General features: G+C 42.3%; 2 protein-coding genes across 2 annotated transcripts in view; both read left to right on the forward strand.

The window, feature by feature from the left end:
- The window catches only part of nptna (neuroplastin a), a 27,517-nt gene extending 18,891 nt beyond the window's left edge, over positions 1–8,626 (forward strand). The window contains exon 7 of the mRNA XM_073471258.1: positions 8,527–8,626. Within this exon, the coding sequence (XP_073327359.1) occupies positions 8,527–8,543 (17 nt within the window). The 3' untranslated portion in view covers positions 8,544–8,626. The remainder of the gene's footprint in view (positions 1–8,526) is intronic.
- On the forward strand, positions 2,120–18,965 carry LOC141000537 (potassium/sodium hyperpolarization-activated cyclic nucleotide-gated channel 4-like). Its single transcript, XM_073471255.1, has 8 exons — positions 2,120–2,775; positions 8,527–8,950; positions 10,785–10,946; positions 12,058–12,276; positions 13,775–13,921; positions 14,603–14,843; positions 16,052–16,216; positions 17,361–18,965. Exons 1-8 carry the CDS (start codon positions 2,120–2,122, stop codon positions 18,917–18,919), a joined length of 3,573 nt encoding a protein of 1,190 aa, XP_073327356.1. The 3' UTR covers positions 18,920–18,965.
- Positions 18,966–19,079: the final 114 nt, after the last annotated feature.

Raw genomic sequence — 19,079 nt, forward strand, 5'->3', positions numbered from 1 at the left:
CTTGTGTCTCTGTGTGTTAGTCCAAAATGGCATGGCGTGTCTCTTGTCAAGTGTCAAGAGTAATAAAACTCATTTTCTTCTCACTAAATTCAGAGAAACCTAACATAACACAGTATTTCTCCATCAAAGTTACAGGGGACTTAAATAACAAGAAATCTTCGAGGTTTTGCCGCCTGCAAACGTGGCGGAAAGTGATGACACGGAGTGAACTAAAATAAGGCGCAGAGTGTGAAATCCTAATCTGGGCAGTTCATGATCAGGAGACTTCAAACTTTCGGTGCTGACGCCACGACACAGATTGTTGTTGGGCGCTGGAGGATGATTACTGATGGAAAGAGCCACAAATAACAAGCAGCAATAGAGGAAACAGGGAATTCTATTTATTTGTGACATTTTACAGCCACTGACTGGGAAATTAAAAGAAATTAATTAGGTGAAAGAAAAGTGGTCTTGCAGCCGATAGAGATGCCAATTTCATTAAAAATTGATAGTGGGCTGCCTCAACAATCGATTATCAGTTAATCATTAATAAAATATGATATACGTTGGACATTTTTCCAAACTGTTTTAACCACTGACGTGATCTATGTATGCTACAAAATCAGAGGCCACGTTAGGAGTTAAAAGAGCAGTAGAGTAAACGAGGTTACATCTGTTTATCATTTAACAACGCCAAGGTTGCCAAACGCAAGTGAGTTTAAATGCTTTCTTTTAAAGCTACATCACAGAAGAAGAAACAAAAAAAGAAACAAGCTATTTTATATGGTGGAGTGTGACAACGCTGCGCTTGTGCTCTGGTTAGGTTTAGGCACAAAAAACAGGTTAGGGTTCGGAAAAGATCAGGGTTTGGCTTAAAAGTAACTGTTTTAGTCGCCACAAACACGGCTGGAAATTGTCACGAGGTCTCTTTAAAAGTATCCGGCGGTGTCACACTTACAAATGTTGAAACGCCTGTAACCCCACCACCAACGCCTCCACCTCTCCACCTTCCAATATGACAGTCAGGTCATGAACATGTAATGTGGACATGATATGAGACGTTTTGTAGAAAAGTCAGCCTATGACAGGAACAAATGTGAGAGACGTTCACTGCCAACATTTAATTCTGGTGGCTGGGCTGGATTTCCCCCTATAGTTGGACTTTATTATTTCTTTAAACTGGTACATTTATCCTGTCAAACCCATATTTCTGCTGTCCTGTCAGTGCACTCTGTGACTTTACTTGAAGTTTTCAATGAGCTGTCACACTTTTAACACCTTTTATGCAAAATCAAACATTGATTAACCCACATGTTGCCCTCTGACTGTTGTTTTTACATCATAATATGTCTTAAAAGCCAACAGATAAAGCAATCATGCTTAAATATATCACGCAGGGATCTCAAATGAATAAAGCGAGGCTGCAGATGAAATGTCAGTATCAGCTGGCCGAGCGGACTGCGGCACAATCACGACAAAGACTTGTATCCACGATGAGATTCTTTCACCAAACTCATCAACTCCAAGGCTGGATCGCATCCTTGAATCATCCTCTCCTCATCTTGTCCTGACTGGGCGGGGTGAGCGCATGTGCCATCCTGGCTCCTATGGCAACCCGATAAATCAGCTCCATCAATATTCACGTTATTGGAAAGCGGGAGGCTGATGGATCAGTGATGTCAGGATGCAGCTGCCAGCCGCGTGCACGCGTGTCATCACCTTGCACTGACAGAGAGCTCAGATATTTTGGGGAGGTGGAGATCATGCTTTGTCATTGAGGCGCTCAGCAGCAGCAGCAGCAGCAGCAGCAGTCTCCCACTCCGGCACGTCCGACGCTCAGCATGCTGCATCCTGATGCGCTCTCGTCTGCACGCTCTGGGGTTACCTGGATTTACACGCATTTGCCGTTCATCGCCTTCACACGGCCGTCGGAGTGATTGCCACGTATTGCTGGCGCATCTCAATGTTTGAACCGGGGGAGAGAGGCACGTCCCAAGTGTCAGAGAAGATACAACCTGTCCTGCGGATGCGCCGTCACTGTTTTGCCTCCAGTGGCACCCCAAGTGTGTGAGATTCATGATTCATCCCTCTGTTTTCTATCCTTAGAGCGCATCTCTTCTCCTTCTTGACAAAAAAAAAAATGGAAAGATTCCAGTCTTCCATGCGCAAACGGCTCTACAGCCTGCCGCAAAACATTGGGCAAAAACCCTTCGTGATTGACGAAGGAGACGGCGGCGACAAGGACACCAAGAGGAAAAGTATCCGGCTAAAACATTTGTCCTCTCCGTCTCCTGCGAGCAGTTGCAGGAGCATCGAGGAGGCCAGGAGCGAAGACTTGGACAGGGACGTTGTTGTGAAGACCAACTTGAACGGGGACTGTCGCTTATTCAGGGGCAGCATCTCCTCCATCACCGGGCGGCATCCTCCCGGGTCGGACCCGGCGGAGCAGCGGCGCCTCATCCCCGAGGCTGACGCGGGAGTCTGCGAGACTTTCCCCGGTGAGCACGGCCCCGGGGCCCAGCAGCGGGCAGCGGGGGGGCTGAGCGGCGCAAGTGAGCAAGGATCTGTGTTTGACCAGTCAAGTTTCATCAAGTTGGAGGGCAGCGAGCAGATAATACCTGAGGACGACCGTCTGTACCAAGCCGGCTTCATGCACCGGCAGTTTGGAGCGATGCTCCAGCCGGGAGTCAACAAGTTCTCCCTGCGGATGTTGGGCAGTGAGAGGGCCGTGGAGCATGAGAGGGAGCGAGTAAAGTCTGCTGGCTTCTGGATAATCCACCCCTACAGTGATTTTAGGTAATTTGTGAGCAGAAAACCTTTCCAGAAAACCATTTGTAGCCTGATGTTGATGTAAAAAAAATGCCATCAAACATGATAATATCACTAGGCCTATATAAAATTAATATAACAGACACAGGTTAATCCTCTTTGTACCTGGAGTGTTTATTGTTTGATCACTTTAATGATATCATGAGCTGAATGTGCCTCAGTAATCCACACACACCTCGAACAGATAAATGGCTTCATTTCTGATGTTTTTGTCTAAATTTCAACACTCTGCACGGGCCCTTTTCTCACAGAGGAGTATGTGATGTATCACAAAGGAGCTGGCTGGCATTCAAAATGCTCTTATATCATCCATATGTAGGATGTAAGTGTGTGTGAGCCCCTGTTTTGTTTGGCCTGGAGAAAGTGTGCTTCCTTAACACAGCGAGAAGGGGCCGTGTGGTAATCTAACCGACCAATTTTCTGTACGATTTCATAAATTCAATTTGTGCAGCAAACTAAGCCAACCTGTAATTCCCTAATTTACCAGCCATGCATACGTGCACACTCTGCATTTCATCGCTGGCTGCATACAAACCAGCATTCTGTTCAATCACCGCCATCAAGGGATTTTCATGACATTTAACCTTGAGGCTCACTGTCACCATCACATTTTCACCGGCCAGTTGTACGCCCGATGTGTGTCACTGCAGTTTTTTTCCACTCATCTGAATTACACTTTTTTTTTTTTTTATATCATTTAGCGAGGGCAATGGATTACAGAGAGTGCAGCAGGGGCTTGGAAATGGGGTAATCAAAATAGGGTAACATGACCATTCAAGATATTAGAAGCACACATCAGTGGAGATTATTACAGTACAATTAGTCTAATGGAGCAGAGATGGTGTGGACGGGGAGGGGGACACGCCACAAAACACTGGAGAGAGAGAGGGAGAGAGAGATTGAAATGAAAATGATGTTGCCGAGGAGGAATCAGGACATCCAGCTGTTTACTCTGTGTATAAGGCACGAGGTGTCATGACTTCGTGCTCGGTTTGGGTCACACTCGGAGCAGGAGCAGGTGCCTGTGGGCCTCTTGAGGTGAACGCTTGATCCTGCAGATCCCATTTCCAGCTACAGGTGTAAACCTTTGCACCGTTAAAGGGTATTTGGGTCATTTTTGGCTTACTGATGAATCCAATCCTAATCCTGCAAACACTCAACTTCACCCTCTGATATCTGCAACAGTTGTGTGCTTCCATACTTCTGTGTGTCCATGACCGCTCCTCTCCTTGTGTCTCTCTGTCTTTTGAAGTAACTGCTGTCTTTTATTAAAGCTTTCCACGGACGCAGCAGCAGACATACTGAACTGGCACGCTGCGTAAATATGGTTAATATGATTGCTGGTGGGCCTGAGCCACAGTACAGGTGTGTGTTAAGCCACTGAGCTGCATGCAGGCTGTTGTGCTTCAGCTGCGCTCTGGCAGCAAGAGATAAGTATCTCTAGTACAAATGTGATCCCTTTTTCAGCTGTCCTGATTGATCTAAGCTCCTTTCACCATTTTAAGCCTTTTTGTGTTCACTTTGCTTGTAACTCCCCTCTCTCTTTGTGCGCTCATGCTCTTAAACGTAGTTGCACTCTGACCCAAATAGTGCAAGACTCCACTCTGGGACCAGTAAAGGTCCAGAGACCCCAGAACTGCCGGCTGCCTTTTTGATGGCAACACCAGATTACACCAGCAAGTTGTCTGGCCGAGCGCTGCGTGCACAGTCAGCGGGATGGTCTGCAGGGGACGGCAGTAATGCACTGTCCCCTGCAGACCTTTTTTTTTTTTTTGTGGTCCAGCTGTTCCAGTGTTCTGCAGCAGCAGCACGGTGACGTGTGCAGAGCAGTAATGCTAACTACTCAACATCTGGCTGATGGGAGCTGACTTCTGGAGATGACATGGATTCCCAGGAGATAACGGTGGATTTAGCTGGAGAGGGGAAGTGCAATTAGGACCAGTGTGTCACCGCAGAGACAACAGGCAGATGAGGAGAGGAATGCAAATGCTTTGTTTGGCAGAGAACAGCAGAAAGCTGATTAGAACAAATGGCCAACCTGCCCCCTTACTGGGTCCCTCTTTTTGTGATGTTCTCCTGTGAAGGTTCGTTGTGAGTAAAGTTTGTAGGCTGTGGTCACATCTCTGCTGCTGAGCACCTCAGCACATTGTCAGGAACACAACAGCCAGATGTTCCAGAAGTGGGTTTTCTGTGAAAGACATATCAGTTATTCATGATTCAAGATGTTTATTGTCACTCCAGTTGTGCAAGTGCACTTTTGTGTACAAGAACAGTAAATAAGTAAATATAATATATAGAACAAAAAATAAAAATAAAATAAAAACAGATTATGTCAATTTTCCCCATAGTATCCATACTGGTATTGAATAATCAATATTTTTCAACGTATTGTATCAAAGTTAGAAATTCTAGTATAGTGACAACATGGACACTAAATAAAGTGATCCGATTAGATGTGTTTACATGCCTCAAAGCATTTTATCAGAATATAACCTTTTTGACATGCACAGCTGGTTCCACCAGCTGTGAAGCATCTTATCTGCCGTAAGAAGAAGTTTTCTTTCCAACTTTATTGAGAAAATGTATTTTATTCATTCACTCTGCCTGTTAATACAATTTTCAAGATCGTGTCCTGGGAAACGTTCGACCATCAAGGCTTTCAGCAATCCTTCAATCTTGTACAATCTCCAGTAGGGCTGTCACAATATCAGATTTGCACTACATGATTATCGTGGACAAAAGAATTCACGCTAATGATTTTATCTCATTTCATCTCCCACGACATGATTGTGTGCAGCAGTAGGAGCCGCACACTGTGCTAGTAGCTAGTTACTGCATCTTCTTCTTCTCTTTTCCATTTTCTTGCGGGTGTCAACCAGCGTTAATGTGCATTAAGGAAGGAATGTAAATGATCTAAGAGGTGCTGGAATACTTACACGATATTATCATATGTGTATTATTAACACAAGATCAATATTCCATTTTTAAATATCATGATTATCACCAATATCGGTATATCGCCAACAAAAACTTGCATCAGCCATAGACCAGTTCTGTTTTACAATATCCATGTTTCTTTGATGAACAGATGAAGCGTTTACATGGTTATAAGGCACTCTTATTTCCCTATTGAACAGATTAGATAACATAAGATAATCCTTTATTAGTCCCACAACGGGGAAAGGGGGTAGCAAAAATAGAGCATCGGTTTAAACAGTAGTAATACATAAGTAAGAAATATAAACAAATATAAGTAAAAATGCAGTAGAAACAATTTAAACAATATAAATGAGAAACAAAAACAAAAATATTTACACTATTGCACACTGAGACGCAGAAAGGTCAAAGGTTTACACCACCTCTCACCCTCTTCTAATTGCGGAGTCATTTTATTCTGATGAGTAGCAGAATATTAGGTCCATGTTAAATGCAGCAAATAATGGATTCAAGTTTTGAATTATACCTGTTGACATGACTGTGAGGCGCTTTGAGAAATGTCCTCTGATTTACTTTCAGCTCTCTTGCATGCAACAGTCGTTTGGCTCACACAGTGTGGTGACTGTATGGTGCCTCACATGCCCTGAGTACCTTTAAGTGGTGTAATGCATGCGCCCTCGTAGGTGTGACGACCCCCCTGCAGTTGTGCTGGCCCTGCAGGTGTGTCAGGTTCCTGTTGGATCGATCAGTGGTTAATTAGGTCTCTGAAATGGATCGGACATGCAATCACATGCATGCATGCGTTCTCATCTCGAACACACTCAGGATGGTAATTGGTAAACAAACACTCTCCATATCTCGGCTGGTGCTTGTGTGTGTGTTACTGTACGTGAGCATGTTTCCTGTGAATTGTAAAGTGCTCTGATAACGTCCTCTGTTATGCACCAGTAGTGCAATGATCATTCAAAAGCAGTGGAATAAAAAGAAACAAAGGCAACTGAGAACGAACAATATCCAATCTCATGATAGTAAACAAAGAGAAACAGAGACTTTTTTTTATATTTAGCCCGTAACTGTTGGTTATAATTTACTAGATGTTTTTAATAAAGCTCTGAAATTTAATGAAAATGTTTTGGAATATCTTGAAATGCAATTTTGAGACGTTACCGTGAGAACAACTAAGAGCAGCCCTGTTTTCATGCAATTATAGGTGAAATTGAAGCCTCTGCTGCTGATACTTGAGGATGTAGTTAGTTGTGAAAATCAATATTTCCTCATGAGCAATTCAGATGAATTCCAATAACGCATTTTCCTCTCCGTCCCCGTGGCCAGAAGCCCAGTATTGAACTGAATTAGAGAACCATTGTTGTTTCATCATTGTGTTGCTTTGTTTATTTTCAGTGGCGGCAGTTTGTTTGCACAGTTTGTTTCTTCTCAGTTGAACATGAATCTGCTGGGTTTCGAGTCACAGTGTGCGAATGCAATTTGCCCAGAGATTAATTTCTATTTGAAGTTCCTTCACGTCCAGAGCTGCTCTGAATATGCAGCACATCTTCAGCATGCACATAGACACTCACACTCAGGCTTCTTGCTTTAAAAGTCTTCTGTGTGAACTGAACAGCAACTATTGATACAAATTATGTATTTTCATCATCTGTTCAAGTTCCTCTCGGATTTTTCCTACTGTTTTGATGAAAGAAAACAGACTAAAAAGTTCAGACTTCTGATATTCAGTCCTCGCATTAGGGCTGTAATTAATGATCATTTTTATTACCAGAACAGGGCTGTCCAAACTTTTTCCCAAGGACGGAAAACTCAAACTTTATGGTTTTAAAAAGTAAGATGCAAAATAGTACTAAACAGACGCCCCGAGGGACAAGTGAGGGAAAAAAAATTCTGATGATCCATTTTCTGATCAGTTTTTTCTCTTGTACTTCTGACTTAATAAATGTGAAAAAAAACAAAAAAGGATGGATAATCTTTTAAAGTTTTTTTCACTTGCCTCTCCTCAGGGCTTCTGTAGTAAGAGGATTCCAAGTTCCCTAAATTGACAAATCAAACCTTATGGCGGACCAGCTTTGGCCCACTGGCTCCACTTTGGGCAACCCTGATCTCGATTAATCAAATAAAGCGTACCAAACTGGTGAAAAATACCTTTTATAATTCCCTAGATCCCAACGTAACATACTGTATTCAAATTACTTGTTTTAGACCAAAACTCAAAGATATTTACGATCAAATATGATGAAGAAGAGCATCAAGTCCACATGTTAGAGAAGCTGTAACTAGCGAATGTTTGCATTATGCTTTGAAAATGACTAAAATGATTAATTAATTACAACACCAGTTTCAAAGAGGTTGGGACGCTGTGTAAAACATTAACTAAATGGATAATTTGCTAATCCTTTTTTACACAAATGAAAATGCTCAAAATGCACCTTTTTGGAACATTTTATTTAAGTTTTATGCAGCGTCCCAGTTTTTGTGAGTCGGGGTTGCATCACAATAGTTGCTGATTGGGTGCTCTGGTCACTTTTGCGTTTCTAGTGCGGGTCCATCTGGGGATCTTTGTTGCATGTTGTTCCCCATTTCTCTCCCTTTATTTTCTGTCATCTCATCGCTCTTAGGTGTGAAATAAAAACCTCACTTTTGCATCCTGACATAAAATGTTCAGCTCAGTTATTCTCTGATAGTCTGAGAGAAGTTTGTGATGGTTTATCCAAAAGGATTTAAATGACTTTTGGCTGCTGTTACCAACAATATGAGTTATCTGTGTTTCAGGTTCTACTGGGATCTGACTATGCTGCTGCTGATGGTGGGAAACCTCATCATCATCCCCGTGGGCATCACCTTCTTCAAGGACGAGCACACGCCGCCCTGGATCGTCTTCAACGTGGTCTCGGACACCTTCTTCCTCATGGACCTGGTCCTCAACTTCCGCACGGGCATTGTCAAGGAGGACAACACAGAGATCATCCTGGACCCGCAGCAGATCAAGATCAAGTACCTGAAGAGCTGGTTTGTGGTGGATTTCATCTCCTCCATACCCGTGGACTACATCTTTCTCATCGTAGAGACACGCATCAACTCGGACTTTTACAAGACGGCGCGAGCCCTGAGGATCGTCCGCTTCACCAAGATCCTCAGTCTGCTGCGGCTGCTGCGCCTCTCCAGACTCATCCGCTACATCCACCAGTGGGAAGAGGTAGATCCTGCAGGGGCTTCACACTAGCTACCAGAGTGCTGTAGGGATGACCTATTTTTGTAGGCTAACCTGGAAGTTAGCATCGCCCTGGTTCTGGATTTTATGAATTGGATTATTGCAGTGTGAGAAATACAAGCATAAGTCACTTACACGTTTTGATCAGCAAGTAATCTAAAGAAGATGAACATCACTTTATTGATTTTTGAAGTGTAAATCAGGGCTGGGCAATGTATCAATGTCATATCATGATATAAGACTATATATCGTCTTAGATTTTGGATATTGTTATATCATGATCTGACATAAGTGTTGTTTTTTCCTGGTTTTTAAAGGCTGCATTACAGTAAAGTGATGTAATTGTGGGAACTTGTTCCTGTTCTACTTGCTCCAATACTTGCCTTAACCCACTTAGTCATTATATCCACATTACTTAAGATTATTCTTTAAAAAACCTCATTGTGTTAATTATTGTGAAAGTAGTCATCCCTACAGTGTTGTCTCAATATTAATTTCAAAGTATTTAGTCTCAAATATTGAGATTTTATCGTTCTAGCTTTTATGATGTACTTTTCAGGAGATTTCAAAAGAGTTATAAAAGCAGAGCAGTGAGCAGATGAGTTTCCGTGTTTGGCGTGTTGACGTTTAATGTCCCCGACAACCTCTGTAGTTTCACTCAGCCACTACACAACAGCTGCCTTTTTTAAGACAAGTAAAAACTTTAAAATTCAGGAGTGGGATGTGTACCGACCTATTTTTTGTTGTAGAACAAAACATAATACATTTTTAGTACTTGTCTTAGAAAGGTAAATGAGTTGCTTCTATATTCTGCTTTGCTCGTATCACTGATCACTCAAAGCTCTTTACAATACAAACCAGCTCTGCCTTTTGGAGTAATTTGGGGCTCGGTGCCTTGCCCAAGGACGCTTTGACTCGCAGACTGCAGGGATTGAACCACCGACCTTCCAATCAGCCATCTAACCAGAAAGTAATTCATAAAACTCATATGACTTTGAGACGAGGGAACCGGAAGTGCAAAAATGTTAACTCATTTCTGGGTTTCAGGACTTAATCCTGCAGCCTCAAAGTCAGCTGACTATTTGTCAATTACTCAACAGAAAATGAATCAGCAACAATTCTGAGAGTTGCTTTAGTCATTTTTAGGAAAATATCCCAGAATTTCTCTGCTTCCAGCTTTACAGTGACAGTAAATTGAATAGCTTTCAGTTTTGAACTGCTGGCTGGACAAAACAAGTACGCCACCTTGCTTTGAGAACATGTGGGAGGAATTATTCACAGTTTTCTGACATTTTATAGAACAAACAGATTTATTAATTATGAAAGTATGATGAACATAGTGAGATGTGCATTGCATCAGTAGAAAACGTGAAACCTTGAACGTTGTCTGATTACCACATTTCTTTCAGGGAAAATACACGATGCTGCTTATTGTAAAAAACAAAAGTCCATAATCTTAAAGCTGTAGAGTTAATTTGTCGGATCCCCTCTGAGACTCACACACAATCAACTTACTTAACAGATACTTTCCTGCATTATCTTATTTCTATAATTCCAACTGAGGCTGCTCTCCCCACAGGCCATTAACGTTGCTTGCAGATGGTTACGCAACACTGAAACAGCCTCCGCTGGTCTGTAGAAGATTAAGAACAATGCTGTCTGGTATAGGAACCCTGCGTCCATCGGACCGCACGGGACCTGCTGTATATTTCAAATCCTCTGATTGCATGAGAGCAAATTGAAATTGTATAGATCTATTTACAAAGAGTTGTGTGTTTGTTTGTTTCAGTTCCATTAATGCTGATAATCTGCGTCGCAGGTTTTCCATATGACCTATGATCTGGCCAGTGCCATGGTGCGCATCATGAACCTGATTGGTATGATGCTGCTGCTGTGCCACTGGGATGGCTGTCTGCAGTTCCTGGTTCCCATGCTGCAGGACTTCCCTCCTGACTGCTGGGTCACCAGAAACAAGATGGTGGTAAGTGGATTATTTATGAGTCAGACAGCATCCTAATGTGTTGCTCCTGAAGGCCACCCAACATCACTTTCTCACTATGAGTCCTGCATGAACACGATATTATTTCACATGAGAGATTTCCTGTTTTTTTTATTTTGTCTGTCAGGGCTTTTTTCACTGGTTTCACAAAGGTGATGTCATCTAGTTCTGTGCACCAATCAGACTTTAGTAACATTCGATCTGATGACAGTTTGGTGGATGTTTGGTCACTGTCAGTCAAATCAGATCAAAACAGTCCTGATGAAGCAGCTTAGCTGAGGTTTTGAATGTTAAACGCTCAATAAATAATACTAAAAGGGCAACTTCAGTAATTTTCAAATTGTAACCTAATTTCCTGTGTTTCCCCTTCAAAGTACACCCACTTAAAGTGACAGGCTCAGATTGTTATTCTAAGTGTCTGACAACGCTATAGAAAGGATCCTACAGAGATAGAACTTTTTGTTAAAGAGTAAGATCATTTTTAGTTTAACCAGAAACAGCTGCCAAATGACTCTCACCAAAGCCACCAGACTCCATTTGCAGAAACAGTAATTTTATTTGATTGATTGATAAACATAAATTTCAGTGGCAACTATTTTAATAACCGATTAATCATTGTATACATTTTATAAACAAAACTGACAGAAACTCCTTTTCTGCCTCTTAAATGTGAGGGTTTGAATGTTTAATTTTTCATACATGATTGTAAACTAAATATCTTTGGATTTAAGACCATTGGTAAAATAAAACAAGCTTTATTTTTCAGTAGATTATAACAGACAATTTTCTGACATTTTAATAATAATAAACGGAGCGTCAATGTTAATTGCAGCCATAAAAACTGTCAAGGATTCGTAGATAAACTTTATTAATTATCTGTATGAGTGCAGATTATATTAACAGAGCAAATTATCCTACATAAAACCAGGACAGTAATGCAGGTGCATAAGTCGTCCCATGTTTAAAGGGATGTTTTATGGCAGTCTGAGCATCATCACCTCTTGATCTTAAAGTCTGAATGGGCTCACACAGATGTGCACCAGCTATGTGGATATTGATAAACTTTCTCTTTCCTACTCTTTGTGCCTCACAGAACGACACCTGGGGTCAGCAGTACTCCTACGCCCTGTTCAAAGCCATGAGTCACATGCTGTGCATCGGGTACGGCCTGTACCCCCCCATCGGCATGGCTGACGTGTGGCTCACCATCCTCAGCATGATCGTAGGCGCTACCTGCTTCGCCATGTTTGTGGGTCATGCAACTGCACTCATTCAGTCTCTGGACTCCTCCAGGAGGCAGTACCAAGAAAAGGTGGGTGTTTGGCTCTGCATGGCTGATTTTTGTCCCAAAAAAAGAATCCATTTTCTTTCAGCCTAAGAGAGCTGAAATCAGTGGTGGAGTGTAACAAAATACCTTTTTTACAATCTTAAAAAGAAATGTAAAATTACAGGTACATCCCATTTTGATATGACAAACAAGAGGAGTGTGTGTGGACATAATAATACTTTGGTGATTGTAGTGTGTATGAATATTTCAAATATATAAGCATACAAGGATCACAGATAAGTAGATAAAGAGTGCAAATTTAAATTAAAATGAATAAGATGAGGAGTAAAGTAAAATAATAAATGAATAAAAGAAAAAAAATACATAACTAGAATGACACTCAGTCGAGTGCATACCTCTGCCAAGGCCCGACAGTCCCTTATAATTCAATCAGGCCAAATCCAATATCAAATTAAACATATTTAAATTCTCTAGATCCAGATTTTTGTTTTGATCTGCATCAGCTCGTATTCCCTCATAGATACCAGACACCTAAATACATGCCAGATGTGTTAAAATCAAGATCTCGTAATGTTAAAGGGACACTATGTAGTTTTGGGTTTATTTAGTTTTAAAGGTTTATTTATCCAGGAAAATGTCTCATCGAGATTAAAAATCTCTTTTTAAGAGTCCTGGCCAAGACAGGCAGCAGCACAGTTACTCAGCTGCAGGCATACAGCGAACGCATAATAATAAGCAATGATGAAATAATGAAATAATGACAAGATTTTAAATGACTTTTGCTTGTATCTTACTTTGCTTCAGTAAAGGTGTTGAATACACTGAAATGCAGTTAAAGTGGTGATGATGATAATAAGTGAGAAAGTATTTCATCCAGTAATGATGTGAAGACTTGTTAAGGTAATTTATTTGTCATTATACAACCAAGGGTGACTTGAAATTAAGGTTGTAGTTCCTTCATGCTACACACACAAATACATTTAGGATAAAAACATAAAATGAATACATAATAACCGCCTGGCAAAGTAAGAAAGAAAAGTAAGAAAATGGCCCACAGATAGAAGAAATTGGGCTTTTTGAGTTACTCTTGTGTCTGTTTTTAACTCAGAAATAAAAAAAAAAGAGAGGTGACTTACAGCGAGTAACATACACAGAGATTTGGTACAGGGACGGTTCATATGTGCTTTGCTGGCAGAGTACACGGCTGAAGGACACACCAGTTAATGTTATTAGCTGCAGCCTGCAGAGCACAACTGTATCTGTCAGATGGGACAGAGGCACAGCATCGCTTTGTGGGCAGGTTTCACAGATGGCCTGACAGTTGACTGTTAACATAATGAGACACATTATAGTCCACCTCTGAGCCAACACATCAATCAGTTTAATATATTCATTCTGACATGACTTTGCATTTTGTCTTTGCACTTACACCGCAGTTACAGTTATTTCTGTTGCGACCGCTCACTTGACACTTTTATTGAATTTATCATTTTGCTAAGTGGACATGTGTCTGTCGTTACAGTATAAGCAGGTGGAGCAGTACATGTCCTTCCACAAGCTCCCTGCCGACATGCGCCAGAGGATCCACGACTACTACGAGCACCGTTATCAGGGCAAGATGTTCGACGAGGAGAGCATCTTGGAGGAGCTGAACGAGCCGCTGCGAGAGGTCAGAAGTCATTGACCTCGATAATACTTCTGAGTCATCATAATGTTGGCTAAAAAATACACTTTAATTCCTCCTCTTTAGCATTCTTATCGCAAACTATTATATTGTTGTCAGCAACTATAAGTGTTTATTTATGCATTTGCCAACAATTAGGACCCCTGTGGCTGCTGTATATACAGATAATAAGTAATAATATAGTAAAACACAACTGTAATAATAGAAAAAACTATTTTTCATCGTAGAATTTAGGATGTGCATTATTAACCACTTCAAAATGCCCTTATATCTGCTTACAAGAACATTATTGTGTGTTATAACCCATTTATTAAATGTTCATACAGTAGGTGAATAGGGGATTAACATCTCACAGAAAATGTTTTACATTTAATTTATTTTTTCAATTGTTTTATGGTTCTGAGCATCAAATATGTGAATTAATCAAGTGTTCTAAATGGTTTACAGTTAATTATTTGTCTAATCTAATATGGCTCTCTTACTTTGCGCGATAATGTTAATAGTCGTGTAATCTGATTAGTAATGACTGGAGACTGTATGAGGACAGAGAGCCTCATTAACAGAGCACTAAGCCACCGCTAACCACCCTGCTTTTATAATGATTGGAAATGTACACACTGACATGTGTTGCCTTAAATCTAAAACACTTTTTTCTGCCTCCCGCAGGAGATCATCAACTTTAACTGTCGTAAGCTGGTGGCCTCCATGCCTCTGTTCGCCAACGCCGATCCAAACTTTGTCACCTCCATGTTGACCAAGCTGCGCTTCGAGGTCTTCCAGCCGGGCGACTACATCATCCGAGAGGGAACCATCGGCAAGAAGATGTACTTCATCCAGCATGGCGTCGTCAGCGTCCTGACCAAGAGCAGCAAAGACACCAAACTGTCCGACGGCTCTTATTTTGGAGGTAACATCTGCACGCAGCCTGCTGTGTGTACCGCATGCTAATATATTCTGTAGCTGGCAGCGAGTCAGTTTGAATGTATGTGAAGGAGCAGGGATAGTATGATTTGTTTTGATTTATTTTTTTCTCCGGCACTCAGCAGATTAACTTCCCTGACTATTACAGCTGGGAAAAATTGTCCACATCATCTCCTTAAAAGGGCTCGGGACTAAGAGGAGCAAAGCTTTGTGATCTTTGATTCCATCTGTGGGGGTTTTCCCTTTTGTTAGCACCATATTTAAAGCTGAAATCCAAAACTTACCATTTGTTGTACCCTTTGTTACGTTGTCTCAGCCATGTCACTGTCCAGCTGTGAATGTGATCATCAAATGCAAACCAGGAAATGTCGATATTTAATTTACTTAACTTGCATTTTCAGATGAAAGCGGTGTAAGCTGGCAACCCAAGCAACCCGAGATTATTTCGAACCATATTTGAATGTTCAGCCATAATCCAGCATACATTTTTTAAACAAGAATGATATGTTAATCACAAAATGCTTTATATATTGTGGCTTACAGCTGCTCTAAGAAGAACAAACAGATTTAAGAATGATAAACGAGGACAGAAAATGTGTGTCTCAATCCAACACATGGCAAAATAAATATGTCACAAATCCCATGTTGTCATGTGTAATAAATAGATTAAATTGATAAACAGGACAGGAAGAGAGAGGGGTGTGTGTGTGTGTGTGAGTCTCTCTGTGTGTGTGTGTGTGTGTGTGTATGTGTGAGTGTGTGTGTGTGTGGGTTTGTATATCCTCAATATGTCTGTCCTGAAAAATATGTCTACTTTTTTTTTTAAATGGCGCATTATTTTATCTTTCTGATCTGGCACGACACACGAGGTCAGGACAAACTGTAAGCTGCAGAAATTGCATTAAGTGCTCCATCTGTGGGGTTCAGAGGCATCGGTCTTTTCATATTTTATCGTCTCACATGAATAAAACTATTTTTTGCCTTTTCCTTTTATGAATGGATCTAAAAAAACAGAAATGTGGTTGTGATGTATCGCACAAATTGTGTAAGAAAAGTGGAACATCATCAAGGAACGATTAATATGAGGTACCTTTTTTAAATGCTTGATGTGAAAATGCTGAGTTGCATTCTGCAGGACGTGTTTTAAAGAAACGGTTCAAATAATCTTTTTTCTTTTCTCCCCTCCTCTTGCAGAGATCTGCCTGCTGACACGAGGCAGGAGGACAGCCAGCGTGCGAGCAGATAACTACTGTCGGCTTTACTCTCTGTCGGTGGACAACTTCAACGAGGTGCTGGAGGAGTATCCGATGATGAGGAGGGCCTTTGAGACTGTGGCTCTCGACCGCCTGGACCGCATTGGTGAGTCCTAAATCCTCTCTATGAGTTTTATTGTGAAATATAGTTATTTATATGCTGATATTTCATTTTGTCTGCTTCTATTCTTCAAATATGATTGCTTGTGTGGTAGCATGATATTTATTTTTTTATGTGCTGCTGGTTCTACACAGCCGTGTTGGTGGTGGCATTGGCTGACAGGATGTGCGATATGTGGGCTGCACATTCAAACACAGGATTAGGATTAGCCTGTCACGATAACGATACGTTTAGTCGGACAATTTATTGTCTCAGAAGTGATTGCGATAAAAAATATCATTGTCATTATAAAGACCATTATGTGCCTCTGATAATGAAAGCTTAACAATGCAAATGCACAAGCTTTTTTTCTAAATATTCAGACATTGAAACTGTGATGTGAAAAAAAATATTAAAGGGGCACTGAGTAGTTGTAGAGAAGAAATGTAAACTCAGAATCTCAATATTTACAATATTATTGAGGTAATAATACAAACGGAAATAGTTATTTTTCCATAACTGAATAAACAAGCTGTTCTAAGGGCAAAATAAGGTCCAGAACACTGTTTGAAGCTAGAAAGGTGGCAGGGTCCGCCAAATATAAACAAAGTAAAACAGAAATTGTGTTGTCCTTTAAGGTCAGTTTGTTTATTCATTTTATTCAGTCATGAATACAAAGAGACTTTGTCTATTTAGTCCGCAGAAATGATCAAGGTAATGTACATGTATTGATAAGCTGATAGGATATGAATGATGTTATTATCATGACAGGCCTACACAGGATCCAACGAAGCCGTTCAAACTTATTAAATACAGTTGAGGCTGTATGAGGGAACATTTGGATGATTGTTTCAATACACAAAAAGGAAATATTACAAATCACAACACTCGCATTAAACAATGGATTCAATTTGAAGAATAAAGTAAATTCGGTCAGTAGTATTCTCTAACTCATCAATAATGATAATATTTTGGATCTTCTTCAGGTTTTACTGACCATGAAATATGAACCAAATTAAATAAGACTTAAGATTTAATTTAATTTAATTTTAGGCTATGTTGTTGAGAACTTGTCCTGATTATATGTACTATGTGCTCATTAATGAGAACAAAAAAAGAAAGCATGGCCTTATTTGTGTTTTCTCAACAGGGAAGAGGAACTCTGTTCTTCAGCATAAAGTCCAGCATCACCAAAGTTCTGGCACTCTGAACTTCCAAGAGAGTGAAATCATCCAAAGAATAGTGCAACATGACCGCGACATGGCCCAGTGCACGCATCTGATCCAGACCAGCCTAAACCCTCCCCCTGCTCCCCCATCACCCACCCCGGTCATCTGGGCCCCGTTGGTTCAGGCCCCGCTCCAGGCTGCTGCTGCCACCACCCCACTGGCTCTGGCCTTAGCCCACCAATCCCAGCTGCCTCCGATCCTCTTCCACCACCCTCTGATACCAGGCTCCCTGAAGGAGCCCATCACCTCAAGCCATCCAAAGAAAGTCCATGTTGGAGCGACAATGTCGGGCAGCTGTGGTTCAGGGCCTGGTTCTCCTGCCAGCGCCACCGAATTCAGATCTGGGGTTGAGACTCCCACCCTGACGTCCCTCAGGACACACCATCTCTCCGCTGGGCCCGTGTCACCCACCATGATGTCCCAGCCCATCTTCACCAGCAGTCTGCAGCCTCTGGGGCCACTGCCCTCACACCAGCCCCCGCACCATCTTCCACCCTCCAGCATGGCCTCAGTCTTCCCCATCAGCCAGGCCACTGTGTCCTACACCTGCTCCGCTCAGCTCCACTCTCAGCCCTTCCACGGTGCTATGACCACCCCACCACACCCGATAGGTTTACTCCAGCAGGGGGTGCCAGGGAGGCTAGTAGGGAGATTCCCAGCCCCCTCCGCCTCCGCCATAAGCCCTCTGATCTCCAGCTCAGTCGGCCCCATACTAAGCCAGCTGCAGCAGACCTCTCACGCCACTATGCAGCAGCAGATGGGGTTCAGTCATGACAGAGCAGGCAGGACAATCGGTGGTCTGAACCTCCCACATTTTCCCTTCATCACCAGCACCCAGTCGTCCAGTGGATGTACTCAGCCGGGCTCTGCAGTCGGAGCTGGGGCCGCAGCCTCCCTGGCGCAGCACAGTCTTGCAGGTCTCCACTCTGTTTTCCTCCCCCAGGTCCTCCCCGAGCACTCGGCCCTGGCCTCTCTGGCCCAATATGGCTCCGCCGAGGGCTCGCCCTGCTACACGCCTCCAGTTCACAGTCCCAGCAAACAGAGCCCTGTGAGGGGAAGAACAGTTTACCACAGTGAGCTCCCCTGCACCGTGGGCTCTCACAGCCCTCTAATCCCCCAGACTTCGTGCCCCACCAGGGTGACATGTACCCTCAAAGAGAGGACCGAGTCCTCGCTGGATCTCTTTACCCAGGAAATAAAGACTATCTCAGGCTCGCACAGCTCTATACACCGTGAACGGCCTTTGGCCATGAGCGGCTCCTCAGAGGGGGCAGCGGGGGCATCAAGCCCCTTCTCCTCCCCCATGGCTGTCAGTAAACCCTACAGCCCGATCCTGGGTCAAGCCACCCCTGTCAATCGAACACATTCAGGGCCCGAACCTCAGAACCAGTCTGTAGGTGTCCGCTCTCCCCACGCTAGATCACCTGCTAAGATGTTAGAGACCGAACACAAACAGTCCAAACTTCCATCCAACTTGTGAGGTTCAGACACACCCTCCTTCAGCGCCTGAACAAACGAGAGATCATCTCCTTGTTGGCATCGTGTAAACCACTATCAAATTTTAAAGTAGGAGGGTGTGTTACTCTAATCAGATTGGAGATCAGTGGTTTCATTTTTAATCAATGAATGGATTGTGGATA

This window comes from Pagrus major, chromosome 8 (assembly GCF_040436345.1).
Source record: "Pagrus major chromosome 8, Pma_NU_1.0".
Classification (NCBI taxonomy): domain Eukaryota; kingdom Metazoa; phylum Chordata; class Actinopteri; order Spariformes; family Sparidae; genus Pagrus; species Pagrus major.